The 25,022-nt window shown below is 43.4% G+C and overlaps 1 protein-coding gene across 2 annotated transcripts in view; it reads left to right on the forward strand.

The window, feature by feature from the left end:
• The first annotated feature begins 2,950 nt into the window (after positions 1-2,950).
• BRAF (B-Raf proto-oncogene, serine/threonine kinase) overlaps positions 2,951-25,022 on the forward strand; it is a 60,216-nt gene continuing 38,144 nt past the window's right edge. For both annotated transcript variants that reach the window (XM_081957047.1, XM_081957048.1), the window contains exons 1-3: positions 2,951-3,280; positions 10,248-10,349; positions 24,379-24,642. In XM_081957047.1, coding sequence (XP_081813173.1) covers positions 3,140-3,280; positions 10,248-10,349; positions 24,379-24,642 — 507 coding nt within the window. In that variant the 5' untranslated portion in view covers positions 2,951-3,139. The remainder of the gene's footprint in view (positions 3,281-10,247; positions 10,350-24,378; positions 24,643-25,022) is intronic.

Genomic DNA, 25,022 nt, shown 5'->3' on the forward strand with positions numbered 1-25,022 from the left:
ATACAAGGATATTTCTATAAACGTGTATTTTTCAGGCTATCCTTATATTGCTGGTTGGTTAGCCTGCTTTTTGATAGGAATATGTATCTGAGAGCCAAAAGTTACTTGTTTATTTATCTTGTAAAATGCTTATTTTCAACCAACATGGTGCAGTTTACTCAAAATCAACACAACGAAACAGCTAAGCAGCATAATAAAATATTACACAATATAATAGAAAAGCAACTATGATAATGTACAACAATACAAGTTGTTAGATCCCAAATGCCTATGAAAGGGCTCGGGGAGATTCCTGAGCCTCCATGCATCTCACTTGACAAGATAAAGTATCTTAAGCTTTGCCACATGGATTAAAGATGGTAGGTTCTCACTGGAAAATACAGTCCTTAAATATCATAAGGCATACAGTATAGAGCATTAAGACAAGCTCTTAACATTTGTAGCACGAGTGTGCTACACTTTCACCTGTCAATATTCATGTTATTAAATTTTGTACAAATTGAGCTTTAAGTCTTCAAAGGCAACCTCATATTTAGCACACTGAAGTGGTTCCTATGAGTTCAAGAGCAATAATGTATGTTACTGCACCAGTGTCTCTTGCTATAGGTAGGGCTACAATTGATGCATTACCTAAAGATTGATAACAGTCCCTCAGCCATAGCATCTACCTTTGCACACATTTATAATTAAACCTACTGTGTTCCCCAAAAATAAGACAGGGTCTTATTTTCTTTTGACTTCTGAAATAAGCACTTGGCCTTATTTTCAGAGCGGTCTTATTTTTGAGGTGCAGGAGGCAGCGAGTGTGGTAACTCATGGCTGCTGCTGTGTTGCCATATTTTCAGGGAGGGCTTATTTTAACGCATGTGCTCAAAATCCCGATTGGGCTTATTATCCAGGGAGGTCTTATTTTCAGGGAAACAGGATACATTCTCACTTGCCTGCAAGTTACCATCAATTTTTATGCATCAGCAACAGAGGGAAAGTAACAAAACGTATGTCATATCATCACAATGCAAAGCTGTGATTGGGATAGTTTTGTCCAGTGTTGAGATACAAGTGTGAAAGAATCAAATTTGCTTCATTAGGGCACAGTGTATGTTTTTTTTCATATTGTTTTATTTATTAAAACATTTAAAAGTACAGAATAAAGAGTGCTGCCTTCCATAGTTATCACCTTTAGATCTCCATATATTTCTGCATGCTACACTTATCTGCCAGGCAAGGAATGGAAAAGTTGCAAAGCAATCAAGATATCTCTCCTAAGCAAGAACAGAAGAAAGGAAATGCCAGAGCAAGGGAGAAGACCAAAGGGGGGAAATGGGGATGGGGTAGGGGGGAAGTTGATGATCAAGCCAGTAGTTGTGATGATGAAGAGATTGAACTTAGGCAACTCCATTGTGGAGTACCACACAGGGCCAAATACTCTCAATGGTTATTCCACCAGGTCTTTGGGAAATACTGTTGAGTTTGTTTCTGAGGAAGGGGTTGGGTGTTTGTTTGATTTTTTTACTTAACATAATTCATTAATTTGATTATCCAGGTTCTGTATAACCTCCAAATAATATTTGGGTATTCTTATGCATAGTTTTTATCATATTGTTTCACTTAATATATGGCCCTTGGAATGTATGCCATTTGGGGACATTTGCATCTTGAGTAACCTGTAGTCTCTGCAAAGTGCTAATAATACATACAGTACATGCATGCATGCATACCATACTTTCTTAGCAATGTAAAATATCACCTCAAACATAGTATTTTTTCAAATAAATAATTCATCTAGACTAGAGCAAGGCTGTCAAACTCCTGTCCTGTGGGCTGGATGTGTCACACACTGGCTACACTAATGCCCGGTTTAGCAAAGTGGGGGGGGGGAGTCCCAGTACGTCACGTGACACCAACATGACATGTGAGTTTGACACTCCTGATCTAGGGAATAGTTTATAGTGATGTCTAGAGTAATGAGTACAGAAATAAGACAACTGTGAATCAGGTGACTAAATTATTTCCTCACATTTTACTGGTGTTGTTTTAAACATAAATTGTTACTGTAGTCTTCATAAGAATAGGACCCAAAATGTCAGAAGTCAATCTAAAATGTTTTATTTCCACATAGCTGAGAATCTGTTCTTCAAAACATGGAGACTAGCTAGGAGGCTGTTGTTGAGGCAATATAAGAAAACTCAGATTTTTTTCTCTCTAATATTATTCTCATTTCAGAGCGTGGGAGATTTGATTGCCATGTTTCAGAACAAGGCTTTTTTTCAATTTTACGTTTGGGAGAATGCTCGTTTTCTTCGCTTTAACTTATTTAAACGTTAGTTAAAAGCAGCGCTTCCTCACTAAGTAGTATCTGGTGAGGATTAGATTGGGGCTGCAAAGATTCGGACGATCGCTTAGATGGCAGCAAAGAGATACTCAAAACTCTTTTGCTGCCATCCGGGGGTCGCCCAGATTCTACAATCTACCCTCTAGATCTGGTAGGCAGTTCTACCACAGCTTGCTTTTAAACGGTGTCATTCAGCCGATCGGAGTTCAAGGGAGGGGACAAAAAAGCACCTGCCCCAATAAACGTGCCCTGATAGAAGTGGGGGGCGTAGCGAAGCCATTCCTTGCATCTAAAGCGGGTCTCCAATCTTGGCAACTTTTAAGTCTTGTGGACTTCAACTGGCTGAGGAATTCTGGGAGTTGAAGTCCACAAGACTTGAAAGTTGCCAAGATTGGAGACCCCTGATCTAAAGGTTTCCCTTGATGACGTAGAGAAGAGGGGCCGCGTCGTGATGTCAGGGTGTTTCCCGGTGACGTCCGGCTGGGCATGCGCACTCGCGCGTGCGCGGCGATTCTGGGTGACGTCACACTCGTGACGTCAGCTGCTGCTGCCGCTGCCGCCGCCTCCCTGTCTGGAGCCTTGGGTGTCTTCTTGGTTGAGCTTCTTCTGCCCCGTCCTTCTGCCCCCCTTTGTTTCCCCCCTCCCTCACCCCGACACTTTCCTTCCGCTACGGGTCGCATCTGGGGACGGCCGGGTCGAGAGGAGCGACACGGCCGGGCCTCCCCTTTTCCCTCCTCCTCCTCCCCGTCCCCCCTCTTGGCCCCCTCCTCCCCCTCCTTCTCCTCTCCCTCAGCGCTTCGATCCAAGATGGCGGCGCTGAGCAGCAGCGGCAGCGCTGAGGGGGCATCGCTTTTCAACGGGGACATGGAACCCGAGCCGCCTCCGCCCGGGCCCTCCTACGCCGCGGGTAGCGGCAGCGCCGGAAGCGACTCTGCCATCCCGGAGGAGGTGAGGGGCTGCTGCCGTGCTTTGAGGTGCGCGGGGTAGCGGGTGGAGAGAAAGAGAGGAGGCGAGGCGAGACAAGGCCGGGCTTGGCATCTTCAACGCGCCGCTTTCTCCCTGCTTGGAGAGTCCCGGGAGTGGGGAAGCCCGGCTCTGCTTTTAACCGGGGCTTAATGCTGGCGAGAGGCGATAAGGCGGTGACGAGTTTATAACTCGGGGAAGGGACGTTTATCCGAAGCCCCGGACGGCTCTGCGAGGCGATGGGGCCAAAAAAGCAAGACGTTAAGGCAGCCGGAGATGCTTAGGCGGGAGAGAGTGGGATATTGGGGGGGGGGGGGGTCGATATCGCATAAGCTGCTCACTTGGTCGGAGGTTTTTTTTTAAAAAAATAAAGCTTCCCCGGCCTGATTTAAGGGACCTCGGTCGCCAGGAAAACCGTCTCTTGCTTAATACGAGCTTTCCCCGACCTGGTGCCTTCCCGTTTTTATTGCACTGCAGTTTCCATGAAGCTGTCTGCAGGATGACAGGGATGTGTGTGGAAGTCCAGTTTCACAGGAGGGCATCAAGTTGGGGAAAAGGCTGCAGTTGTAGCGCTGCCCCCGCTGAACTGTTGCTACAGACGCAGCTTCCATAGCCCCTGGTAACCTTGGGGGAAAACCTACTTTGTGAAAATACAGTAGTGAAACCCTCCCAAAAAGTTTCATTTGGGGAACTTTCCATCGAAATCACCAGGCCAAGTGAAATATTGCTGAATTGTTTTATTTTGCTACACAGGAGACTGCTCTGGATTTTTCTTCTCTTTAAGTCTTTTTCTTCCGTCCGCGTTATTCTTAGTAGTAATTGTCTGCCAAGGATAGATGTAACTGCAGGAAGTCTGTCAATAACATTATCCTATCAGTTCTTCATCCCTTTTCCCCACAAGTGCCATAATGACTTCTTTTGACCCTAATGCATTATCCTAGGAGGGCAGAAAATGCAAGGAGAGAAGAGATACCTGTCTGTGTTGTGTATAGTTGTGTCAGATAAACAGGCAGGGGAGGGGCTGTCTTTCAACAATTTATAGAATTAAGAAAAAAGGTTAATTGCTACCTTTCTAACTCAGAGACATTAAAAGTAACTAGGGGATTGCGTGAATTTTTTTCACAAACAAACATACTCACGTGCCCTCTTGACAGGACCTTAGCACAAATGGGACATGTCTCTTGGCATTTGGTTTCTTGTTGGCAAAAAGCAGCAGATTATTCTTAGCATCCAAAACTGGATTCAGTGCAAAAATCTGTCTTGCTTCTTTTAAAGCAAAGGTTGATTAATATTTTATTCATCTGAATATTTTTACTAACTAAGTACTAACTACCTAGCTCTAAAATGACATACTAGGGCAGGAATAAAGGGGAATAGTTTTATAAATACATTGAAGTGTGATTTGCCAAATTATTTTTAGGTACAATTTACTCTTTGCATAACTACTTAGTATGAATTTCATTTTTCAAATATGCATCAGTTATTTTTGTATTGTGCTGTGAAATGTCTCTGGAGAAAGTCAGTGGTAGCTTTAAAATTATATGCAGAATGTGGTTGGAAAGTGATTAAGTTTAAACAGTTTTTTTAATGAATATCTATCCACAATTACTGTACTAATCATTTCATTTCCATAGGAATAATAGCAACCTGAAGATAAAGGTATAATAAAGCAGTGCAATATCTTTTTATATTTACAGTTCTGTAAGAATTACTCCAGGTTGTTTTGTATAGTGGATATTTTTAGTAACAATTTAATAACAAAATAATAACTCTACTGTAATAGGCTAAAGACAATATTCAGGGAGCATTTTCTCACGGAAGCCTAGTGGCTCTGAGGTACTAAACAATAGCAGACATATCTCTCTTCTGCAAAGTAATATTTAGATCCATGCTGCCCCAGCCCAGTGGTCCCATTAAATCGGCAAGGCTAATAGCTCTCAGTAGGCCTGTCCTCCTTGAATTTATCCAAACTATTTTTAAAAGTCATCTGATGAATGGTTATAAACACAGGTTAATTATGCACTGTGGAGAGTAATTTTTCTATTCAAAATATCTTCCTTTCAGTTTCATTGGATAACCCCTGTTTCTAAGTGTTTTAAAAGAGGAAGAAAAATGTTATGTCCATCCATTACATTCTCCATATCATGTACGATTTTATATAATTCAACCATGTCTCTAGAGAAGATGGCCTGCAAATCTAATAAACAAACTAATCATGTCTGCCCTCAGTTATCTTCTCTCCACACAATCTAGATTTTCTTGTAAGGAAGGTGCTTGTGTTCCTTGGTGATTTTCATTGCCTTCTGCATTTTTTCCACTTTGTTATAATGTTTTTTAAGCTATTCCACCATTCTGTATATTTGCACTATATTGTTGATAGTTTTGTTTTCAATTCCTTTCCTGATGAACTCTTCCATAAGGAATTTGCCTTTTTACCTCTGCTGCAAGTTGATCAGCATCTTCATTGAGATATCCAACATTACATCAAGATCTTTTTCCTGTTTTTTAGAACAGGAAATATGAATTTGGCTTTTGCTCCTATGTGTACCATTCTGCACAGATAAATTGAATCACGTTTACTGTTTGATTGATCATTTTCTGAGTCTAAAGAAATCCTTCTGGAGCTTCTGATTATTATTTTGTTTAATAATTAACTTGAATAATCCTGAATAATTTAATATCATATATAAACTAACTCCTTTCTCATCAGTCAAAATTATCTACCGTGTTTCCCCCAAAATAAGGCAGGGTCTTATTTTCTTTTGACCCCCGAAATATGGCCTTGGCCTTATCGGGGGGGGGGGCTTATTCTTTTGGGGGTGCAGGAGGCAGTGAGGTGGTCATCTCATGGCTGCTGTATTGCGCTGCTCTGACAGAGCAACACAGCCATTCGCCCCTGAGGCTGTGCCCATGTCCTCCTGTACCCGTGCCAGGTTGTTTGGGAGCCTGCTCGCAAGACAGCAGCCGCCCAACAACCCGCTTCTCCAGCCAGGCACAGCTGCATTCACCGACCCAGCAGTATCCTGAAGGTGCCAACCTGCGGGAGCTGGGAGGGCAACAGGCGCTCACGCAGCTTGGCACCTTCAGGATACCGCTGGGTCGGTGAGTGGTGCTCTGCCTGGCTGGAGGGGAGGGTTGCTTGAGCACCTGTTCACTCCATACTTGCGTGCCTCCCAGTTCCACCACGACCTGGGCCAGCTCTCCCTGCAGGGCCAGCACCTCCATCCCAGCACTAAAGATGGCTTCTTCTGCAGCTTCCAAACCCCGGAAGTCTGCTGCCGAGTCTTCTAGGAGAAAAGGTTTAGTTTTTAAAATATCCTGTCATACAGGTCCTAAGTGGTAAACTGTTTTTTTTCCTTGCAACAGAATTGGTATGGATCACTAAAATTTTGAATCTTTAAGATACCTAAGAAATTTATTGAAGGTTGATATATGAGTGGAGGCAACAAATTTCCATTTTAATACTTTATTGTTCTGCTCCCAATTACTGTAACTCTTCATGCTCAAATATTATTCCTGGAGTAAATTATGAATTATTACTGAATATATATTTGTGCCTTTCATATAAAGCATTATTTCTGGATTTCTCTAAATGCTTTGCAATGTAAATGAGGTTACAACAAAATTCAAGCAAAATTATATTTATGTATACTTATAAACGTATTTGAGACTGCTTAACAGAAGGAGTTACACTGAACAAAATAATTATTGAGATTTTGATAAAATTGCCAGCCACACATTTATTGAGGTCTCTGTTTTAAAGGTTTCTTTGCTTTCCTAATTGCCTAGCATTTAGAAAGAGTAATAAAAACATGTGAATCGAAATGAACAAGTTATCTAGTCCACACTTGCATAATTAAGGATTCAAGTATTTTTCTTCATGCAACAGCTGTTTTAATTTCTAGATGCCCACATTTTCTCATAATGATATCGATGTTTAGTGTAGAATAGATGTTGAAATAACGACTTTCTAAGTTATCATGGTAAGAGTGTCACATGGCATGTCCTTGCAGTAAAAGTGAACAGTACTAGTTACTGAGGTAAAAAGTGAGTGTTTACATTTTCAAGCTATTATTGGAAAGTCGTCCTGCATTTTGTTTTACATATTGTATGGCTATATTCAAATGCCTCAATATGCAACATTTAAAATTTATCATGCTTCTGACTGATAATCAAACTAGTAGACAAAACTATGAGCTGAACTTCTGCAAATTGTGGAAATCTGTAGGCTCTCCCACATTTGCTTTAGCTTACAGCCATACTTCAGTAAGCCTTCATTTTCACCATTAAGTTCAGTATAACTGTGTGATGATATGAGGTATGACAACCTGGCTCTGAAATTGTGATTTGAAAAGAAGAGCAAATATTATTCACTGTCGATTTCCAGGAAAGAATAAATACGATTCTCCTTAAAACAGATTTAAGTATTTTTCTGGCTTATCTTCTTGCCTTTCAGATGCCATCTAAGAAAAGAAGTCAAGATAATAATAATGTGGCCCTTCCCAACCTTATTTTTTTAAAAGCCAGTTGCTGATAAAACATCTATTATACAGAATTTAAACAATGATAAAATCATTGAACTTTCCTATAGCACAAAGATCTGGCTCCTCTCCCAGGTCCGTCTTCCCTAAATTCTTTTGGCCCTTTTTGTTGGGTCATGTCCCCAGAATAGGAGACTATTAATTGACACCTAGTATATTGAGGTGTGATCTCCCAAAGGGTCCCATCGTATCCCTCAGGCTCTTTGATGTCTACTGTTGCAGACGTGAAGCTGTTGCAGTACTCTGATACACAGTGCCATCAGTATATTAATGACAGCAGCTCTATTGGGTTTTCATTCAGTTCCAAGGAAGCTGTTTGTCCCTTTGAAAATTGCCTTAGCTCAATAATGAGTTGGAGAAGAGAGGACAAGATTAAATTACATCTGAATGAGATGGAGGTTGACAAATAGAAAACTGAACTTGAAGATCAAGGATGGCTTATACTACTATTGAAAAAGCATGGTTCTTAATGTTAAAGTACTTTTTAATTCTCAGCTAACCCCAGACTCACAATAGCAATAGCACTTAGACATATATACCGCTTCACAGTGCTTTACAGCACTCTCTAAGCAGTTTACAGAGTCAGCCTATTGCCCCCAACAATCTGGATCTTCATTTTACTGACCTCAGAAGAATGGAATTGAATCAACTTTGAGCCTGGTGAGATTCGAACTGCCAAATTGCAGGCAGCTGGCAGTCAGCAGAAGTAGCCTGCAGTAGTGCACTCTAACCACTGTGCCATGGAAGAGATAGCTATAGCAACTGTGAGGTTATAATGAATAATATATAAAAGTTGAATAGTTGTAGAATATGCAGTAGGCAAGTTAATATTAATGTTGCTAACCAGTCCAAGGTAGATACATGAAATAATTCCTGCACAGAAAGATATGTGCTGCTTGTCAGTGACCAGTCTTCCTGATAGGAGGAAAGGGCAGCCTCAGGCATTGTACTCAGAGTAGAGAAGGCACTCTGTCAGGAGTTAGGTTTGAAGGTCACTCTCAGGGTTTTGAAAAATTGAAAAGTACCAGTAAAGAAGAATGTAGTCAGAGTTGAAATGAGGGGTCCTTGGTGCTCTCTGAGTTTGGTTGTTTTCTTGCAGATGTTTCATTACCCGTTAGATAACATCATCAGTGCTGGTACTTTCTCCAGGGTTTTTAATTGGTAAAATAATTGATTTTAGTATGATTTATTTCATTAATTTTCATCCTCAGTTTTGAAACTATGTTTTCTTTTAAAATAACTATTAACCATATTTAGTGCTCATCAGAACTGAGAGGATAAGATGTTATTCCAATAAATAAATAGTTCTAGAATTCTGTTCTCCACATTTTTGACAGATGGCTGAGTCTCTGGTGATTGCATGAACATTCCGTGTACTGTCATTTTTTTTTTCAGAAGCAAATACTTAAATTATTAGGTGTTGTTTTTTGGTTAATTGTTACTGTTTTTACATGCATTTTAGAAATAGTTCCCTTTACAGTCCCATAGTAATAATCCTATCAATGCTGACAAGAAAATAAGATGGTTTACATTGTTTCTTATATAAATTTCTTTGCAACACAGTTACAAATTTATGCTTTGGACTCTCAAATCTAGTCTCAATGATTACATGGGTATATCTCTATAGGTAGTCCTCAACTTACAACCATTCATTTAGTGACCATTCAAAGTTACAATGGCAGTGAAAACAGTGATTTAAGACCATTTTTCACACTTAAGACAGTTGCAGCATCCCCGTGGTCACATATCAAAATCTGGATGCCTGATGACTAGCATGTATTTATGAGGGTTGTTGTATCGTGGAGTCATGTGATCACTTTTTTTGACCTTCAGTGTCAATGGGAAGCCAGGTTCGCATAACAACCACCTTATTAACTTAATAACTACAGTGTTTCACTTAACAACTTGGCAAGAAAGTTTGTATAATGGGGCAGAGCTCATTTAACAACTGTCTTGCTTAGTAATGGAAAATTTTGGCTCAGTTGTGGTTGTAAGTTGAGGACCACCTCTATAGTTTTCTTGGCAACAGCAGGGAAATCATTAGCCCTAGCTGCTTTCTGGTGGGTTTTTTTTAACCTCATGGCAGCCTATAACCCACTAATAGTTACTCATGTACTTCATCATCTATGCCACATATTTGCATCATGAACTTTTATGAGCAGGCATTGGGTCTTGCTCCCAGCCACTAAATATATTGCTGGTTTCATTGTGTGCTATACAATGAGATAGAAACTTACTGAGCAGTTGTTTTAGGTTGCATTATATATGTAATGACTATACATTGGTGTGCACACGTCATAGCTAACAACATTAGGAAGTGAATTGGTTGTCAGCATATATTTGAGATATTAAGTTTAAAACTTTTTAATATGTTTTATTAAGAATACTGAAATATTTCCCAATTTTCCTAGGTGTGGAATATCAAACAGATGATTAAGTTAACCCAAGAACATATAGAAGCTCTACTAGACAAATTTGGAGGTGAACACAATCCACCCTCGATCTATTTGGAGGTAAGCTTTGAGTTGGGAATCATTATTGTTGCTATTATTACATAGGTTTCCTGCTTATTAAAAAATTCCAATGTACTTCTAGGTTTATATTGTTAAAGCAGATATACATGAGTGGTAAAGTGGAGACAGTCTTAACAACAGTCTTAAGATTTAACAAGAGACTTCCACACACCAAAGGATATAAGAAAATATTAGAATATGAATCAGATTTGGGTTAGTCTAAATCTGTAAGGCCAACTTTCACAAGGGCCAATTTTTTTCCTACTGTTTAATGAATTCTGAGCATTTACAGATTTTGGGCCACTTCCCATGCTTATTCTTCTTATGAAATGGCACCCAGCTGTCCTATCAAGGGATTTTAATGTTAAAGTGAGTATATAGGATGAATGATGAAGGAAAAATAAGACAGAGGATGAAGGCAGTAAGGCTCGGACGAGTTGGAATTAGAAGGAAGGATAGAGAGAAAGTTAAGTGGTATAAAATCGATAGGTGGGGGGAATAGGATAATAAGAACAAAATTTTAAAATGGTAAAAAAAAATAAGGAGCTGGTGAGTGATGTGACGTAGTGATGACATGGAGTTGTCTTTTTATAGCAGCAAAGATTGACAAGGGAACAGAAGTAGAAATAACAATTGCCTTTGGCCAGTATCTTTTGGGAACTATAAGATAAAGTGGCAGCTGCCATTTGCGGCTGAATAGCTGTCGTTTTATCTCATCTGCTGGAGAATGGAGGCCATGGATTGGAGTCTTGTGAAAAACAGTAACAAAGGTAGAAGCTAGGTAGAAAAACAAAGGTGAGTGACATGGCAGATATGGGTGACCTGGGATATATGTGAGAACAGTGGAGGTCTGCTGGCTGAAGAACTTTTTGCCTGCAAAGTTCTCTCAAGCTGATCGATAGGTTGTGCATGAGAGCATAAACAGAACATCAAAATTGTTGGCCGAAAGATCTGTCCAGAAGCAAAAGCAAAATGAATACAATGTAAAAATACTGAGTGAGAATTGATTCTTTGACTGTGACAATAGGGGAAGGAATCTCCAAGTGAGCACGGAGGATTTTTTTAAAAATTTTATTTACAAACATGTAAAATACACAAAAAACTTAGATGTACACCACTTTTACACAATACAATACGAACAGGAGCTTCCTGTTCTTTCTAATAGCAATTGCCAATCGATATCGCTCGGAGGATTTTTTTAATAATTAAATTGAAATTGCATTTGTTAAACTTGAAGGTTATACATAAATATTGTATGAATGGGACTCCCAAGAATTGATGGATTTGTTGGATTCAATAGAGTAGCAAAATTGGTCCACAGACATCTGATGAGCATACAAATGTAGAGAGATACAAGTGCAACAAGCATGGGAATGGAGAACCATATTGATTCAATGTTGTAGAGAGGAAAGTACGGCTGAGAGAACAGGAGACCACCAGGGTTTCAGGCTGCTGATGAAATGCAAGATAAGATGGCATGAGCTGCGGTGGCGCCGTGGCTAGAGTACAGTACTGCAGGCTACTTCTGCTGATCACCAGCTGCCAGCAGTTTGACAGATCGAATCTCACCAGGCCCAAGGTTAAGCCTTCCATCCTTTCAAGGTGGGTAAAATGAGGACCCAAATTGTTGGGGTAAACCACATAGAGAGGGCTGTAAAAGCATATGAAGCGGTATATAAGTCTAAGTACTATTGCTATCCACTCATAATCTAATGTTGGATAAGTGTGTATGTATTATTGAGGTCTGGCTTCATAGCAATGGGGATATGCCCTGTCTTAGATTTGCCTTCCTGGGTTTCAGGTCCTGCAGCAGCCACAATGCTAAACTCTGGAGAAGTGTTGCTGTGAACATTCAGAAGGCTTTAGAAGTGAATGAGAGCACAATTCTGGCAATAAGTGGATGTGAATGTCTGTACATGATGTTAAACCAGGGCTTAGCCTTCTGCACATGTTCTGACCACTCTGCTATCTAGCAATTGTCCTTCAGAAGGTTTTATACTTCCTTCCTGGACTGATGCTGAGGTCACTTGATGCTTTGTGAAGACTTCAGCCTCCATATTTTAGATACGGAGTTTGGATTGGCTTGTGAGTGGCAACCATGAAACTTGTACCAGTAATCTTTGTTGCAACTGACAAAGGTAGATACACACTTTAATTAATTTTTGCTTCATGGCAGATGAAACAATTGAAATATGGAGGATATTAATTTTGTCCTTTGCCATGGCCAGAGCACATTTCATGGCCAGACTGCACATTTTGAGCATCCTGGACATTTGTGAGAGCAGTGGACCTATTAAGGTGGTTTGTCTCAAAATGAATGCTGAGAGTTTTCTGAAGGTCATGATGTTAATGCTAGATGTGCTTCTGACAGTCCTCCAAATCATGGTTTAAAGATCTAAAATGTACATTCTTTCCTCCAATTAACAAGTGGTAAAGCTCATTTGTGCTGGTTAATTCTATCATCTGAACTGGCAAACCATGATAGAATGTATTTCAGACTCTGGTTTTGTTTCTGGTTTTGAAAATAAATTGTTGATGTGGACATTGCCTTTCAGCAAAATTCATAGTTTCTGCAAAGGAGAAAGAAGAGGTGCCTGAAGTACCAGTGGAGGAAGACAAAGAGTGAATCTGATTGAGCATGAGTAAGAACTTATATTAGGGCTTACGTTGTGGCAATAAGGGCAGAAAAAATGTTTTTTCTTTACCCTTATTGTTTTTGCTGATAGCTGCTCAGCAACCCAGTTCAGGGAGAACAAATCCCTGCTGAGAAGGAACAGATTGCAGAGCATATGCAGGGTTATTGTGAGTAATATTTTTTGCTATTTGGCAGATAAAAATGCTTGGATTCACTCAGAGTTGGACTCTTGACTGGACTCTTGACTGGACAGTCACCAACAAGGCCCCCCTCATTAATGAGTTGATCTCAGAGGGGAGCTAGACCTTGCAGGGATAACGGAGACCTGGCTGGGCCACGAGGGTGGTTTACCCCTCGTGGAAATGTGCCCACCGGGTTTCCGTGCATTCCATCAGCCTCGGGCCCTGGGTAAGGGTGGTGGGGTGGCGGTGGTTATGCGGGAATGTTTAGAGCCGAGGGAGTTCACTGTCCCTCAGATACCCGGGTGTGAGTCCCTTGGTGTGAACTGGGGCCCAGGGAGGCAGTGGGGCTTGCTGATTGTATACTTGGCTCCTCGCTATGCATCAGCAGCCCTGCCCGAGCTCCTCGAGCTAATCTCAGCGACGGCAGTTGAGACTCCCAGACTTTTGGTCATGGGGGACTTCAACTTGCCGTCAACGGGAGCGGCTTCCGAGGTGGCTCGGGAGTTCATGGCTTCCATGACGGCCATGGACCTGACCCAATTAGTGCAGGGCCCCACTCACGAAGGGGGCCACACACTGGACCTCATTTTTGTATCTGAACAGTGGACGAGTGATCTGGGAATAGGGGATTTAGTCATCACGCCCCTGTCATGGTCAGACCACTCATCCCTCCGGCTGGACTTCCCTGGCGCTATCCCCCACCGCGAGGAGGCGGAACCAGACTCTATAAACTGGTACCGTCCCAGGCACCTGATGGAATCTGACAGATTCCAGACGGAGCTTGGGCCAATACCTGTAGCCTTGTCCCGCTCCCGCTCCGAGGACCTAGTGACTGCCTGGAATAGGGCGACGACTGGGGCCTTGGACCGGGTTGCGCCTTTGCGACCTCTCCTGCGGCATCGACCCACCCGGGCTCCTTGGTTTACTGAGGAGCTTAGGGTGATGAAGCGCCACAGGAGACGTCTAGAGAGCAGGTGGAGGTCCTCACGCTCCGAATCTGACCGAACACAGGTAAGAGCCTATTTGCGGACTTACCTTGTGGCAATAAGAGCGGCCAAACGTAGACATTGCGCTGCTCTTATTGCGTCCGCGGATAACCGCCCTGCCGCCCTGTTTAGGGTGACCCGCTCCCTTTTATCGCAGGGGGCGCGGGAGACACCCTTACAGGGTAGAGCAGAGGAGTTTGGGGAATATCTTCAGGACAAAATCGATCAGATCCGGAGCGGGTGGACCTCCGTCAGTGGACCAGATGAACCGCCAACAGCGAGTCTTGAGAGACCATTCTGGGAGGAGTTTGACTCTGTTGCCCCCGAGGATTTGGACAGGTTGCGTGGACGGCTGCGACCCACCACATGTTTAACGGACCCGTGCCCCTCCTGGCTGGTACTGGCAGCCTGGGAGGTGACACGAGGCTGGCTCCTGGGCCTGGTGAACGCCTCATTGGGTGAGGGATACTTACCAACCGCCTTGAAAGAGGCGGTGGTGAGACCCTTGCTCAAGAGACCTTCGCTCGACCCAATGGAGCTAGCTAATTATCGTCCAGTCTCCAACCTCCCCTTCTTGGCGAAGGTTGTTGAGAATGTGGTGGCGCAGCAATTTCCACGACACCTAGACGAATCCGACTATCTAGACCCACGCCAGTCCGGCTTCCGACCCGGGCACAGCACTGAGACAGCCTTGGTCGCGTTGGTCGATGATCTCTGGAGGGCCAGAGATAGGGGTTGTTCCTCTATCCTGGTCCTATTAGACCTCTCGGCGGCTTTTGATACCATCGACCATGGTATCCTATTGCGCCGGTTGGAGGGGATGGGAGTCGGAGGCACCGTTTTGCGGTGGTTCGGCTCCTACCTCTCCGACCGGAAGCAATGTGTGTTGACAGGGGGGCAGAGGTCGTCCCTGAGGCCACTCACTTGTGGGGTGCCGCAGGGGTCGGTCCTCTCGCCTCTCCTGTTCAACGCATATGTGAAGCCGCTGGGTGAGATCATCCGTGGTTTTGGGGTTGAGTACCATCTTTACGCTGATGATACTCAGCTGTACATTTCAACCCCAAACCACCCCAACGAGGGTGTCGAAGTGATGTCCCGGTGTTTGGAAGCCGTCGGGGTCTGGATGGGGGACAACAGACTCAAACTCAACCCCTCCAAGACCGAGTGGCTGTGGGTACCGGCACCTCGGTTCAGCCAGCTGACTCCATCGCTGGCCATAGGGGGCGAACAACTGTCCCCCGTGGAGCGGGCGCGCAACTTGGGCGTCCTCCTCGATGCCCGGCTGTCAATGGAGGACCATGTGGCAGCCGTGGCAAGGGGGGCGTTCCACCAGGTCCGCCTGGTGCGCCAATTGCACCCCCTACTGGACCGGAGTGCCCTGCGCACGGTCACTCATGCGCTGGTGACGTCTCGCCTGGACTACTGCAATGCCCTCTACATGGGGCTTCCCTTGGGACGCATCCGGAGACTGCAGCTAGTTCAGAACGCAGCCGTGCGGGTTATTATGGGGAGTACACGTTACTCCCACGTAACACCTCTCCTGCGCGAGCTGCACTGGCTACCTGTGGCCTTTCGGGTGCGTTTCAAGGTATTGATCACCATCTTTAAAGCGCTCCATGGCATAGGACCTAGTTATCTGCAGGATCGCATCCTACCACACACGTCCCTGCGACCTATCCGCTCACACAGGGAGGGGCTCCTCCTGGTGCCGTCTGCTAGGCAATGCCAGCGGGCGACGCCTAGGAGTAGATCCTTCTCTGTGATGGGCCCAACCCTCTGGAATGACCTCCCCCCAGACATTTGAACTACCACCGACCTCCGTTCCTTCCGGCAAAAGTTAAAGACTCACCTATTTCAATCAGCTGGCCTGGCACCTTCTTAGTTTTACCTCCCGGGGATTTATTTTGTTTTAATTGGGTTTGGGGTTTTAATTGTGATGTTTTTAGGATTAGAATATATTTATTTCTTAGTACAGCCTATCTCCCCCTCCAAATGTATCTTAAATGTATTTTATTATTATGACCGATTTTATTTGTGTTGACTGTACACCTCCCCGAGTCCCTTGTTGGGAGAGGGGGCGGTCTAAAAATCTAAGAAATAAATAAAATAAATAAATACAGTGCCCAAAACAAGGTCTTTTGTAGTTATCTAGAGCAAGTTTTATTCTGTGACTCTCAAGGAAATAGACAGGAGTTTTCAATCTGTCATCTAAGCCAACTGCTTGATAGATCCAGGTCCCTCCTAGATAAACTAGGCAGGAACCATGACTAGGTGAGTTAATTCTACTTTATTATAGGCTACGTAACAGAATCCTGCAAGTCTAAAGATACAAACTACCATTTTGAACCTCCTGTTTAATTAGGGCAGAAGTTTCTTCCTCTGACCCTTAAGTCACTAGGGTTCCTGGCTCCCTTGTCTGGTTGTTTCCTAGGCAACATCTCTTCCCCTTGTCCCTCAAGGTATCCACACATTTCATTTCATTATTGTAGTCTGGTCCGTGTGGTGACATCAGCTTCTTCGAGGCAGATGGTGATCTCTTCAACCTTGAAGGAAGCGGTGGTGCATTTTGGTAGAAAGTAAGAGAGATGACCTTGACAGAAATATACAACAACTGTTATCTAAGTGAAGAAGGAAACATTCTTTAAGTCCTGGGGGCGGGGCAAGATATTTGTCTAACAAATGCCTCCCTGATTCACTAGGGCACCAATTCTTGAAGTATGGGACGAAGACCCCTTGGGATCTCCCAGACCTATCAAGGGAGCACAAAAAATTAAAATTATTTTCCAAATATTGAAAATATTTGCATTTTTAAAAAAAATCTCACTCTTCATTATTTTTACTTGTTAAAGAAGTATTAAGAGTTTGTCATAAAAATACTTAGATTTAATATTGTTATTTTTACATGATTCAATAATTATTCTACAAATAACAGTTTGGATTTTTAATATGGTACTGTGAATATTGATAAATGTAGCCCATGCAAACAAGAGCTCTGAAGGGTCCTCCTTAATTTTTAAAAGTGAATTAGAATCTTGAGCAGAAAGACTTTCAGAAACACTGCACTTGCGTATAAGTAGGAAAGGAGTTAAAGCACAATCAGACTAAGAGGCTATGTCTGTCTGAGCCCTTAAAACTAGAGGCACTCCATTGTTGACTCTCAATGGGGTATCAACGTTATGAGATAGACCAGACGGAAACATTACCAAATGAGCTAATTCTACTTTATTGTAAGATTATATTAATAGAAACTTGCAAGTCTTGCAATAACGAGGTTTTCAATAATTTCTTCAACAATGCTGGAGGGGGAATCATATTAATTTCTGGGGTAAGATCATTCTAGAGAGCAGGGATTGCAAGGTAGCATGCTTACTTTCTGGGTCCTGCAAAATGACATTCTTTAATTGATGGGACTAATTATCCACCCTGTTTGACTTTACCTGACAGGCAGAGAAAACTGCAGATAGACATCCCTCAGGTAGCAAGATTCTATGCCACAAAGCATATTAAAGGTGATAAATCTGAATTACATCCACGAAGCAAACTGCTAACCACTGTAGCTCATGAAACAGTAGGGTGTCTCCAACATTTCCCACATTGTCACATTTTGGTCCAGCTGTAGCATCCAAATGATCTTCAAAGGCAGCCCCAAGTAGAGTGCATGGCAGTAATCCAATTGTGTGGTGACTAGGGCAACATATATACTAGCTGTGTCTGCAAAGAATCTCTTGGCCAGAGTTGCTACCTGCTCTATAAGTAGGAACTGAGGATCCAAGAGGAACCCCAGATTGCACATGTTTCAAATGTAGAAGTATGCCCCATAATGGTATGTTGGAATGACTTTGGAAGACAAGGCAACAATTCAGATAAAAGGCATCTTAGCCTACATCAGGAATGTGGATGGGGCAAGAGGCTCAAACGGGACCTTCCCTAGTGATGGTGCAGTGGTTAGAATGAGGTATTGCAGACTAATTTGGCCAATTGCCAGCAGTTCAACATTTTGATCCTGACCAGCTCAAGATTGACTCAGCCTTCCATCCTACCAAGGTCAGTAACATGAGTACACAGATTGTTGGGAGAAATATGCTGCCTCTGTAAACTGCTTAGAGATGGCTGTAAAACACTATGAAGCAGTATATAAATCTAAGTGTGACAGCTATTTGGGGCTATAAAGGGGACAGGGGAAGGAAATATTCTCCCCAGGCCTTGGGAATAGGGTGAATGTAGAGCCTGGTTTAGATTGGTTTGGGTATTTCACTCTTCTGATTTGCTTGCAAGTTGGTTGTTGTTACAAACATTTAGGAATTGGGTGGGAAAAGAATGTTTATTGAGAAAACAGCATATGAGTTGGTAGCTTATTCACAATGTTTTAGTAGGCAGTACAGAATGAAAATCATCAGTTATTTGTTTAGCTGTATGTGTTTGACTTAAATCCCCCAATTTTTTAAAAAATGCATTCTGTATATATCCCCAAATATTTGTTAATATAAATAAGGGACTTTGCAGCAGGGATCAACTTTCAGTGCCCAGGAAAGACTGCTGTAAGATCACTACACATCTCTTAATGTCCCTAGTGGTATCTGACAGTTGGTGACATAGCTCACACATGAGTCTCTTCATTCTAGCAGGAAGGGCTTAGAAAAAGCTTTTGGTAGTCTCTGGATTTGAGGAACTAATAGTGATACATTGAAGACTGGAATGGTGCAAGTATTAGTGCTCAAGAAAAATATTGATGCAGATGTTGTATGTTGGAAAATGTTGAAAAAACCCACTATAGATTACATAGAAAAATATCAAACTAGATGTGTTTATCTAGAAAATGAGTGAATTATTTGTTTAATGTTTGTATTAAAACCATTTCTTTGCCAGACAATTGAAAGAATACTGTTATTCTTTTCCTGTACAAAAAGGGAGTAAAGGCAAAAGTACAGAGATAATTTGTTAAGCTTGCTTGAGCAGGATGTTTGCTAGCACCTCATTGAACGTGTATAAAAAGGGGACAATAAACTCTGTTTGGTATAGATTTATGTTAGGCAGAAAATAAACAAATTAGGTGTTTGGCCTGCATAGGTTATTAAGAAATGCATGCAAGTAAAAAGACAAGTAAGACAAAGCATGCGATAAAATGAATAGGTTGGATTATGGACCTTTCTGTATAAAATTTGGAATAAATAGTTGATTTTGAATAATTATGTTAGGAGCAAGTAAGGAATGTAAATGGATGCTTAATAATGTTTGATTGAATGCATCAGCACTGAGCAGAGAGTAAGACAAAGATTTATAAAACTGTTAGTGACCTTATAAGTTGTTGGTTGTGTATATACTTTGCATGCAAATAATGCTGAGGTGTAGGTTGTAAGCCCAAATGATTTATCATGAGTGTTGTATAATGTGGCAAAGAATATGAACCAATATGATATCCTAAAACAAGGTAATCGTGATTGGAAGAGAAAATTGAGTTATACATAAATGGTGAAAAACTAGAACAGATAATTTTTAATGCAGATAAGTACATTCATGAATTAATTCTGATATGCAAATACTTTCAGAGTAGTAGTGGGTTATATATAGTCTATAGTTAAAAAGAATTTTACTGAAGAAGTGAAAATAGTTGTATGTAAGAATAGATTTCTGCCCATTTTATAATATAGAAGTAGTATAATAAGAAGAATATAAAATTAAGTTGAATATAAGGGGGAATTATTTAATAAATTGAACAAAAAGATAAAACCAAAAAGGAATGGGTGTTCAATAAACTTATATTAAATATAAGTTACCAATATAAAATAAGTGTATTGAGGTAAACCTACATACAGAAATAATGACTTACGGCTGAATTGCTAAATAAATGGAGGGATGAATGAGTTGGGAAGAATAGCAGTTCAAAAAGCTTGAGGTTGGATGAATTTAATGTTTTCCTAGGTGCTGCTTGGAGAATCCAAGTATGGGTTAATTACAGCCAATCTGCCCAGGACTAAGTTGAAACTTTAAACCACACCTCTGGTGCTGACTATTCTTCAGATTTTTTCAATTCAGTCAGCCTAGTGGACACGCTTTGAGTTTCTCTTCATTCCTATAAATTGCTTGGACTCTCTGTTCCTTTCACCTTTTAAAAAATTTTCCCCCTTTTTTTCCTTTCCTTTTACTTGGATCGTTGTGAGCAGATTTCGTGAGTTGTTTCCCCCTTAAATCCCTGAACTCACCACTTTCAGCCTCTCTGGTGTCCTGGGCTCGCTCGAGCGCTGTGAGGCTGCAGGCAGCTCTTGGTGGAGGTGCGTGGGTCGGAGTGGCGATGCCAACACGATTGCCGCAATCTCGCTACGATCTTTCTCCCCAGTGAGACCTTCGCTGCTTCCAACCGCGTTTCTAAGGGAGCCGACGGTTTGCACGGAGCCTCAGGACTCTCCAGTGAGTGCAGGCAGCCATTTTAAGGAGGTCGTACGTTGCGGTGGCCATTTTGAGAAAGACAAAAGTGACGGCCGCCATTTTGTTTGACCTAGTTTTTGCCGCAAAAATAGCCGCAGCTGCCCGATCTTGCAGGTCACTGCCAGGAGCCTTCCTGACTGGTCATTCCAGCAGGTTTTGTCTTCATTAACCAACGCAACACTGCAGTGGGCAGCAGAGGAGGCTTGTGGCCCTACGAGGTCACACTCCACAGCATCTGACCTGCGTGGGTGCTGGGAGCTTCAGAGCTCGCACTGATCTGCTCATTGCCATCAAGGACTGCTGAGGCCAGAAGGCCTTGGAAAAACAATTCTCCAAGGCCCAACAACAACAGGCCCAGTCTTCCAGGCCGGTTTCCCCTGGGGTTCATCCACCAGAGGTCCAACCTAGACAAGGGAATGTGGTGTCAGAAAGTGAGGATGATAGCCAGGAATTTTCTTCTGTGGCTTCCATGGCCCTGGCGTGCTCTCCAGGGCCCTCAATGGCCAACCGGGCCGATCTATTTGCATGCCCCTCCGACCCTGAGGAAGAGTCGGTCCCAGTGGGTCCCTTTGCACCCCAACGACCGGCTATTCAGCCCCCATCTAGGGGACGCCCTTTGGAGGATCAGGGACCAGACCTATCCATAGAGATGCTAGATGTCATTGCCAGGGCATCTCTCAGAAGATAGAGGCCGGCATGCTGCAGCGAGCCAAACGCCCATGCAAAACCTGGCTGCCCCCAGCCTCAGAGCCTGCTCAGGAGGTTTCTCAGGCTCAGTGACCTCAGTCTCCACACTCCTCTCTGGCTAGTGAGGATTTGGACTGGGAGGAGGACATTAGTCCAGGCCCTGAGCCCGAATTCTCCGGGGATGAGGCTGCTGTTTCAGACAAACCTGCCTTTTCTGGCTTGTTCAAGCATGCTCATTTCAAGACTATTTTGAACAAGGCTGAAGCCTCGACCCATTTGGGTACCAGCACCCCTGTCCCCGTTGCTCCCGCTCCGGAGGACCTCAGCGAGGGAATGGCTCCTGCCCTACCAGAGGGCCAACCAGAGCAACTCTCAACAGCTGATTCCGGTCTCACTGAAGGTATGCCAGCCTTCCAGTGGTGGCTGTCCCTCGTTCTGGCGAAGGGCACCCTCTTCAAGGAACCGGACCGTCTTACCATCACAACGGACACCAGCCTATTCGGCTGGGGCGCTCACTTCCACAACCAGATTGTGCAAATCGGAGGGTCAAAGTCCGAAGGGTCATACAGCATCAACTGGTTGGAGTTGAGAGCGGTGTGACTCGCCCTCCTTCACTTCCAAGACGGCATCAAGAGGCTCCACGTGAGAATCCTAATGGACAGTGTGACCACAAAGGCACACATAAACCACCAGGGAGGCACTCGTTCCAGATCCCTGATGGCGGAGACCGAGTGCCTGGGAAGGCGGATGGAAAAACACCTGTGCTCAATACAAGCAGAGCACATCTCTGGGATAAACAACATCCAAGTGGACTGTCTGAGCAGGGCCATGGTCGATCACTCGGAGTGGCGCCTGCATCCGGACCTGTTTCACCAATTGTCTCTGAGGTTTGGTCATCCTCTAGTCGACCTGTTCGCTATCCCGGAGAACACACCTTCCCAGATTCTTCGCCAGGTTTCCCACCCCGCTATCGAGGGGGTCAACACTCTTCACTGTCTATGGCCATCGGGATTGCTGTACGCATTCCCCCAATCGCCTCTCCTTCCCAGGGTGATTCGGAAGATCCTGTCAGAGGAAGCGGAGGTCCTGATTCTGGCTCCCTACTGGCCCAGAAGAATCTGGTTCGCTGACCTGGTGAGTCTCTCCGTCAACCCATGGTGGCGGATTCCCCAACACGAGGTCTCTCTCAGCCAGGGGGCGCTTCAACATCCAGAACCCCAGTGGTTACAACTAGCCATGTGGCACTTGGGAGGGATCACCTCAGTCGGGGTAGTCTTTCCACCGAGGTCATTCATACCATCCAGGCGGCCTTCTGCGACCAGAATATATGACGCCACTTGGAAATCCTTCGACACCTGGTGCAGAACACTTGGTGTTGAAGCGACTGCGGCCATGGTTCCACAAATTTTGGACTGTTTACAGGATGGACTTGACCAAGGCCTGGCTCCTAATACTCTCAGACGACAGGTAGCTGCCTTGTCCACAATTCTGACAGTGGACGAAGACTCGTCCCTCGGCCGTCACCCCATCATCCATAGTTTCCTGTGGGGCGCGGCCAACTTGAGGCCCCCAGTCGTCCACAGGTACCCGTCCTGGGATCTCAACATAGTGTTACGGGCCCTCATTGGCCCGCCTTTTGAACCATTGCAGTCCGCCAGTCTTAGACATCTGACATTCAAAACTGCCTTCTTGATCGCCATCACATCTGCTCGGCGAATTTCTGAATTGGCAGCCCTGTCAATTCAAGAGGACTTATACCTAATTCAACCTGACAGGGTGATTCTCCGTTTGGACCCAGCATTTATCCCCAAGATCAACTCCTGGTTTCACCGGGCCCAGGAAGTCATCCTCCCGGATTTTTGTCCGCATCCCAAACATCCTAAAGAAAACAAATGGCACAAGCTAGATGTTCGCAGAACATTACGCAAATACATTAAATGCACAGCTGCCTTCCGACGTTCCGAGTTGCTTTTTGTATCCTTTCAACCTGCTTCCCAGGGTCACAAAGTCTCTTCTCCTACCATCGGACATTGGTTGTGGGCCTGTATTACCTTGGCCCATGTTCTACAATCCACACCGGTGTCATGCCATATCACCGCACATTCCACCAGAAGCGCTGCCATCATGGCGGCCTGGGCCACCAGGCACCATTTGAGATTTGCAGGGCAGCGACCTGGACTTCCTTATTTCCTTTTGTTTGGAACTACAAATTGGATAAATTTGCTTCTGCGGAGGGGGCATTTGGGAGGCGAGTTCTTCAGGGCATCCATGCAAGCGGAGAGACCCTGGAGGCTTCTTCTTCCCATCCTAGTGACATTTAGCTTGGGTATGTCCCATGCTTGGACTCTCCAAGCAGCACCCAGGAAAATGACCATTGGCTTACCTGAAGGGTCATTTTCTGGGTGCTGCGAAGGAGAGTCCAACCCCACCCTGGGGTCTGTCTCCGCCTTTTGTTGCAGACTTTTGAACTGGACATGTGACTCTTATGCAGACTTTATATGACTTTGTTCCTGAACTTCTCAGCACGCAACGTCCACGCCTTCATTGAGAAAAATCTGAAGAATAATCAGCACCAGAGGCATGGCTTAAAGTTTCAATTCAGTCCTGGGCAGATTGGCTGTATTTAACCCTTGCTTGGACTCTCCTTCGCAGCGCCCTGAAAACGACCCTTCAGGTAAGCCAATGGTCAAGATCTTCAAAAAGTGAGAAATGAAACTTTTAAAGAAAAGAAAAGTGTATAAATCGGCAAATATATACTTTGGCTATTTTACAAAGTTGTAAAAATATAAAGAAGTATAGTAACCGGTGCTAGTATAAAGTAAATGTAATTATAGAATTCCTTTTCTTCAATCTATATTGGCTGAATTTCCCATTAAGCTTTGTGCTACATATGTGGATTGCGTAGTACTATCTTCCTTAGACTGATGTGCAAGATGCCAAGGCAACGTTGCTGTCAACATTTCAACAGAAGTGGTCAACAGGTCTCAGGAGATAATGAGAATTGTGTTCTAGCACATATGGAGATGCCAAATTGGGAAGGGTTAGCACTAGGTTTGGGAGTAGATTTGCAAATTAGGTTAGAGAATTATTTAATAATTCAACTTTTTTTCTTATAGGCATACGAGGAATACACCAGCAAGTTAGATGCATTACAACAGAGAGAGCAACAGTTGTTGGAATCAATGGGAAATGGAACTGATTTCTCTGTCTCCAGTTCTGCCTCAACAGAAACAGTTACTTCATCTTCTTCTTCTAGTCTTTCTGTAGCACCTTCATCTCTCTCTGTGTATCAGAATCCTATAGATTTATCACGGAGTAACCCTAAATCTCCTCAGAAGCCTACTGTTAGAGTTTTCCTACCCAACAAACAGAGGACTGTGGTAAGGCCTGAACAGCTGTCAATATTTATCTTTCTAATATTGCCAAAGATGCATGTCTATGGCTAAAACAGTGAGTCACAGGATTGGTGATGTGTCATTCGTGTACTTTTACTACCATTATGTCAAATAAGCAAAGTATTGTCCACAAAAAATCCCAAATATTGTACTGGTTTAGAACTGCAAATAAAGGGCTGGAATACATTATTGGTGATAACTTGGCAAAAATGTGTGAAAATGTGGTAACATTAACAACTTCTCTTTTCTACAGTATATGTAGGGTTTTTTCTTTTTTTTATTTATTCGTTTACTTATCAACAATGGTGTTGTGCAGCATGTAGAATGAATGTATGTGACCCTACTCTTCATGCTCAAAGGGCCAA

This window comes from Natrix helvetica, assembly GCF_964273705.1.
Source record: "Natrix helvetica genome assembly, chromosome: 6".
NCBI lineage: Eukaryota > Metazoa > Chordata > Lepidosauria > Squamata > Natricidae > Natrix > Natrix helvetica.